The 7,500-nt window shown below is 40.0% G+C and overlaps 1 protein-coding gene across 10 annotated transcripts; it reads left to right on the forward strand.

Annotated features, from left to right (window-relative positions):
- The first annotated feature begins 3,431 nt into the window (after nucleotides 1-3,431).
- On the forward strand, nucleotides 3,432-7,420 carry LOC113815270 (monocarboxylate transporter 12-B). 10 transcript variants are annotated; one of them, XM_070143908.1, is made up of 6 exons: nucleotides 3,432-3,650; nucleotides 3,813-4,199; nucleotides 4,849-5,116; nucleotides 5,300-6,118; nucleotides 6,409-6,600; nucleotides 7,103-7,420. In XM_070143908.1, the coding sequence occupies exons 2-6, from the start codon at nucleotides 4,098-4,100 to the stop codon at nucleotides 7,267-7,269; spliced, it is 1,548 nt and encodes a 515-aa protein (XP_070000009.1). In that variant the 5' UTR covers nucleotides 3,432-3,650; nucleotides 3,813-4,097; the 3' UTR covers nucleotides 7,270-7,420. The 10 variants fall into 10 exon arrangements, with proteins under 10 accessions (XP_070000009.1, XP_027223170.1, XP_027223167.1 ...); XM_027367369.2 differs by having other exon boundaries at nucleotides 3,634-3,744; nucleotides 4,077-4,199; XM_027367366.2 differs by having other exon boundaries at nucleotides 3,641-3,744; nucleotides 3,890-4,199.
- Nucleotides 7,421-7,500: the final 80 nt, after the last annotated feature.

The following is a 7,500-nucleotide window of genomic DNA, read 5'->3' on the forward strand; positions in this document are numbered from 1 at the left end:
GATCACACTTATTATACAATAGCCTTCCTGCTTCGGTTTTAGAAGAAAAGAAATGGCTAAAGCTCTGATACGCTGCATTTCATTTAACACTTAATACTACCACGAGGAGTGTCCCAGCACAATCCTTGGACACGTTATAAAAGTTTTCTGTTCTAAAATCAATGGTGTATAAACTACAACAATGTTTATCCAAGGACGTACTCTCTTACCCGCAGGCAAGGAAGTGATTACCTGAATTAATAGAACGTGTTAATGAACATGTTCCCAAGTAGACTAAATCGAACAGGTTTACTCTGAATCCGTCTAAAATTCTCTGTGACCGCACTCCTGTAAAACGTAAATAGAATTTGCTGTAAAATCTAATCCTTTTCCGAGAGAAATTATTTCGAGACAGTTGATAACTTTTGATGGATGCACTAATAAAAATAAATTTCATAATACTAACACTCTTTAAGCGAGTTGTTGATGAGCATATCGCCGATTTACTGTTTTTCAGTTTAGAGGAAAACAAATTCTTCATTGTTTCTCTTGCCAGGGCTGGTGCATATCATGAGCAACATTGTTCATCGGAGGCCATACGCATAGTAATCCGTACCCAATAAGCAATGATTTCCAGGTGACTGACCATAGGTTTAACACTCGAGAGACTAATGAACTGGTTAGGTTATGTTTACATAGGTCTTCACGTACTTAACGTATTCAAAGGCAATATCCGTAAGCATTTGCCCATCGGACATTGAAACAATGCCTCACTGAAACAATAGTTGCTAGTCCTTTTAATCGATATATAACATATGTTCCACTACTGTATTTCGAATAAGTGTTCTGTTCTAATACCATTGTTACACTCTTTAGCTACTGCATACTAGTGTTGATGAGTAATGTCGGGCTTTCGATCACAATTATTCGGCTCTATCTGTAAAAGTCCTTTACTGTAATTTTCTTCCGTTTGACAACATCAACCGTCAATCAATTCAGCATTGTGGACGATAACAACGTTTTTAGACGATAACAATCTACTTCTACAGTGCTTATGGTTTTTACAGTCGAAATGACGGTCAATTTTCAGTTGATGACAATTGAAAAATTAAATAAATTGCGATAATTTTAAACAAGGTGTTTAAAGCTAATGTATGGCAAACGTTACATCAAGATAATGTACAAAAGAAGGGACTTTATTAACAGGATAATAATAGAAAGAGTTCCTTCAAACAGATAATATTCGATCCATTACACATTTCATGACCAAGGGAGTAATCCACCGAGTTCTTACAGTATTTACAAAAGTGGGATAAAATTATATCTAATGATTATCTACCGTAAATATGTCATTTGAAAAGAAGAACGATCCCAAACTTGTTAACGACGAATTTTCAGACGTTTATCTTGAGTGTTGCTGTCTTAGCTTTCGCTTTTGATTTGTGTCATCTGGAGATACTAAAAAGATAATGAATGAATATCCATTTCAATCCGGCAATCACAGTTAAACACGCATTTAGATGTCTGATTTGAAAAGGCCAGATTATTTTATAATTTCTTCATCTTTGTCTTGTATCTTCCCTCTCATTTCCTTCCTCGAATCCTTCACCCTAGCTCTAAGAAATATAATAGTTTATGTGAATAAGTAGCCAAAGAAAACGTACCAATTCATTTTTTAAGGTGAGACTATACTATAAATAAACTATATACATTTTGAGCATAAAACAGGGATTTCTACTTATTTTCTAGTAAATATTCACGGTTTTAGATAACATATTTTTATTTTTACCACTGAATTCGCCGCTTGTATTTAGACCCCGTTTTCTTGACTCCGAAAGAAACCCAGCGACTGTGGTCCCTTATGGAGAAAGCTTAATGTCGTTCTAGATAACAACCTTAAGGATTATAGGCGCCAGGTTGGCTTTGCATGTACCAGGCTTTGTGTGTGGTAAAGGCTTGGGAGTACTGGGAGAACGGAGAGGTTTTACTTTCGTCTTAGCATTCGTTGTTCCTGGCTTGGGAAGTGGTATTCTTAGCATTCTTAACACGATCTTGCATACTTGCAAAATCCTATTAGTTTTAAAGAAATACCTTTGTCTAGGTTTGTAAGGAGTTAATGATAGTTCTCATTGGCTTGCAAAGTGTGTGTGTGTATGTTTATATATATATATATATATATATATATATATATATATATATATATATATATATGTATATATATATTTATTCTTAAATATATATATATATATATATATATATATATATATAAGTATATAATTATATATACACATATTTCCTTTTCCGTTTCTTATTTGCTTTCTTTTCTTTCCATCATCCTTTTCCTTTTTTGAAGGATAAATGTTACAGAGGGTGAAGCAACCATCCTGGTGATATATTCATGGACAAATCATTTATATTGTGGGAGTATTTAAAGCAGAACTGAAACCCAGGATTTTACACAGCTGTATGTGTTATCTCTTATGCAATCAGTCCGGCTTATCTTCAGAATGTGCATTACTCAACGAATGTTGTTTCATACATCTCATATTTAGAGAAAATATGTTCGTCATACATGGTCAAAAGGATCATATATTATGCCGCACACTTCACTCAATATTCTCTTTCTTACCCTCACCAAGGAACTAATTTTTGTTATCGATCTCTTTGGCCGTTTCTATCTCCGTCTCTGTCGGTCTTTTTGAATGTCTGTATCTCTCTCTCTCTCTCTCTCTCTCTCTCTCTCTCTCTCTCTCTCTCTCTCTCTCTCTCTCTCTCTCTCTCTCTCTCTCTCTCTCTCTCTCTATTTATACATCTACCTATTTATTTCTATCTCAATCTATCTATCTCTAGCTCTAGCTCTCTTCCTTCCCCCTGTCTATCTTTCCGCTCCCCTCCCTTTCTCTATATATGTATCTTCTTTCAGTGCTCTTACTTTTTTCTATTATTTGTCACAATTCTCTTTGTGTGTCTCTACCTCTGTTTCGTTCTCTCTCTCTCAGTCTCTCAGTCTCTCTCTCTCTCTCTCTCTCTCTCTCTCTCTCTCTCTCTCTCTCTCTCTCTCTCTCTCTCTCTCTCTCCCTCCCTCCCTCCCTCCCTCCCTCCCTCCCTCCCTCCCTCTCTCTCTCTCTCTCTCTCTCTCTCTCTCTCTCACACACACACACACACACACACACGCACACACACACACACACACACACACACACACACACACACACACACACACACACACACACACACACACACACACACACACACACACACACACACACAAACACACACACACACACATTCGTTCTGTTATGCGTTTTATCCCTTTGCCGTGGCTTCGAAGAGGATCTGTTTGTTTAGCGAGTACAGCCAGTGATAACATAGTAACAGTTCTAATCTTGCCACTTACCTGATATGGGAAAATCACACACTCTCCCAGATGCGCATCTTCAGTGCAAGATCATCACAACGTGGCTGGGAAACTGCAACTGTAGCAAGGATGTTCATTTATTCATTATTTAAACTAGACCTTCATATCCCTAGAGCTTCTGTCAGTGTTCGCAATCATTGCTACAGAACTTCCTTCAGCTAATCAGCCAAGAAAAGTCGGGTCTTGAGTGTAGTGCCCTTGGCACCAGAGTCGCGCCCGTACTCACAGCCGTATGTGGTAACGAGTGCCAAAGGTAGACACCACGCAGTCTGCCTCTGTAGTATCTGGCGTCGACACAGCAAGTTAAACCACCTGTTGTATAAGCTCCTACTTTTTATATTTGATAGGTATAATGGTGCATATTTAATTCGAGAATGTCTGAAAATGGAAGATCATGGTTTTTTGTTATCCACAGCAGATTTCAGAGGATAGGCCGTGGCTGTAAACCAGCATTTCTTTTCACTAAATTCGGCTTTATTCCATGGAAGTAAGGTGGCCAAAAACTAAGCGTACTGTACCAGAATTCGTGGCCAGCGTGAAGTAATATCGTCCCATTTCACATGAAAATGTTGGTGTTTTAAACTCGACCATACGAAAATCATAGTGAAGAAGAGCAATCGCATGTCACGACAATGAACAACACTGTTATATCCTAACCACGAGGTTGATCAAACACAAGGTCCAGGCTCGAAGGACAGCGATGGCCGGGGAAAGTTCTTCGGCAAAAGGGGAAACGGAGGAGAGGACGGTGCCTGACGGAGGATGGGGATGGATGGTCGCCCTCGGCTGCTACGTAATGGTGGTAAGGATGCTTGACTCACTCGTTGGAAGCGTCGATATCTTAAACATCATAACGAAAAGAAAGTTGGAATAATGTGGTATTGTTCGCGTTTCTAATTCTGCTGAAGACTATTCGTTCTAGGAGTGCAAAGTATATTGTTCATAGAACTATACTTTTCTGCAATACGCAGGTGCAATAACTTATAAGTAGGTTAAACATTCCTGTCGAGAAAAGAAATTAATATTTACTATGTTCACCAAATGTACCAAGATCTTCGACATGGGATATTCTATTAAACTCTAGGTATTTTATACTTCACTTTCTGTGACAAAAGCCCTTTCACTTACATTTTGCGGTGCTTACTGAAGTCATAGATAGGAAAATATCTGCCATTCCAAGAAAATAATGATAAATAGGACTATTTATAAAATTAAATAGGTTCCAATAACTTTCGAGTTCCATTTATTGTTTGAACAGATATATAATCTTCTTTTCACAGAAAATTCGAGCTGCTAACTTGTTTCCATGTACAGATACCTATACTATACTATATATACTATACTATACTATACCTATACCTATATACCTAATACATTTTGTATTAATTTGAAACCTTTTTCTTCATTGTTCTGAAAGAAAAAAAAATTCTCTGCATCATTCTCTCTTCCAGGTAACGCTGCCCGGCATGTCCCTTAGTTTTTCCATCCTTTTTTCGACCTTCCTGCTGGACCTGGGCGTGTCCTCGACAACCACAGCCTGGATCTTTAACTCTCATCTATTACTGTGGAATTTGGTGGGTCCGCTAACAGGTCCTCTCACGACAGAGTTCGGGTTCCGGAAAGTCAGCATGATCTGTACTGGCGCTGGCGCCACGTGCTTGGTCTTGTGCTCTTTTGCTACCTCGGCAGAATTCCTCCTTGTAGCATTTGGCTTGGGTGGTGAGTTCTTGATTTCCCCTCCAAAGATTATGCTGTGTTTCTTGCAACAGATAATAAAGTTATGGTAATAACCTTAGCTATAGATGAGATACTTTCGCAGAAAATACAGATCGCCGATATGTCTTTGTAATTTATGCGGCGAGCAAAAGCTTCCCCCATAAATATTCTTTTTAACTCTCGCAGGATTGTTCGGAGGTCTGGGGTGCAAGCCGTGTTACTTGATTATCGCTCACTACTTCAAGCGGCGTCGCGGTCTGGCCACGGCTATCATGATGGCAGGCATGTGTACGGGGCAGTTTGCAGGACCTCCATTAATTCGCCTTTTGCAAGAAACTTACGGCTTCAGGGGCGCCACCCTCATCGTCGGCGGCATAATGCTTCACAGTGTGGCCGGAGCTGCACTTTTCCAGCCCGTTCAGTGGCATATGAAGAAAGGAACGACGTCGAAGGAGCTGAGAAAACAAGAGACACCAGCAGACAAACAGGAAGATTCGTCACTAATTAACCCTCCACCAACCGTTCCACAAGTACCACTACCGCTCCGGAATAAAAGGCTTCGACAAGTGAGCGAGTCCTCCGCGTCCTTACACCTATCCACGGTGGATATATCTGGATATCCAACGATTTGCGAAGAAGACGCAGACAATTATGGCTCGGAGACGTCTCAAGATAATCCGAAGACCGGTGGTGCTTGGATCCTAATCGGCCGCGTCCTTCGCTCGACAATTACTGACTTGAAAATCCTAAAATCTCCACCAGCCCTGATTATCGCGTTAGGAGGCCTCCTGTCCCAGAACGGCTACCTCAACTTCACGCTTATGATGCCCTTCGCCGTACAGGACCATGGGTATACGCTGCAGGATGCGGCCTGGTGTGTGTCTGTAGCTGGCATATGCAACCTAGTGGCTCGACTCGGCACAACGACTCTGTCTGACTGCTCTTGGTTCAACATGCGGCTGGTCTACGTACTTGGCGCTTGTATCTTTGGCTCTGCTTCCCTCAGTAAGCTAACGTTTAAGAACATTTACCGGGTTCTTTAGACTATCATTAACATATGAATTTTTGTTGCTGTTATTATTCGCCTGTATTCTGATACACACCCATTATTGTCATCCAGATATTCAACATTATATGCATATTATGATTCGTAATACCAAAAGATTTGTGCTGATTCTCCCTTTCTAGACTACATAGTGACCATTTGCGATAGTTGTAAAACAATTCCATTAAAACGATGTACAATGAACTTGTAGTCCAGACCAGTAATCTGTACATATTCTCTCCACTGCCAGTTTTCACCTTCGTGACAGACATCAAGTGGATGATGGCAGTAGCGGGCGTGTGGGGTTTCGGCGTGGGCGTGAACATCTCTCTCTTCACCCTGGTGATGGCCCGCATCGTAGGCGTGGAGAACTTGGCTGCTCTCCTCGGAGCTTCCTCTCTGCTTGTAGCATTTGGATTCATCACGCTGGGACCTCTTATAGGTATGGTTATTCTTGTGTGCAAATAGGCGCCGTATACTCTAAGCATTCTAAAATTCTCGGTGAATGTAAAACTAAGAGGTATTTTATTGCTACTGATACTGACATTGAGTAATGGTTGTAATGAGACTACTACTATTGGGAACAGCAACACTTCTACCGAGTCCAAAATATCCGTGTGCATTTTAATTTAACAGTAAGAACACGTACATGTATCAGCATACCATAGATGTTTTTTATAACTCGACATCCTGCCTTCCATACATTCATTTCATAGAGGTGTCTTATCAGAGGTTTACATATGATAGTATCTGACTAGACTGTTCTACATTTGAAGAAAATGCTGAAATGTTTCACTGTAATATTAGAGTCCTCTGCAAAAATAAAATTGCTGAAGCCACTCGTGACATATTACAAGATCATCTCTGAAAGGTGATCCTGTCAAGCAAGCTTTTTGTTTCCTAGCTGTCGCAGTTCATTCTCTCAGTGCATTTTTTTCTTTCAGGACTGATCCGTGACGTAAGCAGAAGTTACGACGTAGCCATTTGGGTTATGGTGGCCGAGGTGTTTCTCTTCGTCCTCCTGTGGCTCTGCATGCCGGCAGCTATTAGATACGAACGCAAAGCGAAAGAGGGAAGCGAAGAGCACAACACTGATAGCCAGAATGTATAACTATACCTTCTGCCTCATTTCAAGACATATATGCAAGTCTCTGCTAATCTGGATATTTAGTGGTTAAAAGGACTAGTTATTCAGTTACAGATCTGTTGTTAAGGAGTATGTATAAACCAAAATGTTTGAATAAAGTTTATTATAAATATTATCAAGACCTGTATCCAAATACAATTATGTATATAAAAGGTCGTTGACAAAACATCTTTAAAGATGAGAAAATGTAGAAAT

This window comes from Penaeus vannamei, chromosome 31 (genome assembly GCF_042767895.1).
Source record: "Penaeus vannamei isolate JL-2024 chromosome 31, ASM4276789v1, whole genome shotgun sequence".
In the NCBI taxonomy this organism is placed as follows: Eukaryota; Metazoa; Arthropoda; class Malacostraca; order Decapoda; family Penaeidae; genus Penaeus; species Penaeus vannamei.

Excerpts from the sequence above, each read along its gene's own strand:
- LOC113815270 (XM_070143908.1), top strand. The coding sequence starts at position 4,098 with ATGGCCGGGGAAAGTTCTTCGGCAAAAGGGGAAACGGAGGAGAGGACG. Across the intron at positions 5,117-5,299 it reads TGTAGCATTTGGCTTGGGTG|GATTGTTCGGAGGTCTGGGG; the intron begins GTGAGTTCTTGA and ends TAACTCTCGCAG. Across the intron at positions 6,119-6,408 it reads CTTTGGCTCTGCTTCCCTCA|TTTTCACCTTCGTGACAGAC; the intron begins GTAAGCTAACGT and ends CTCCACTGCCAG.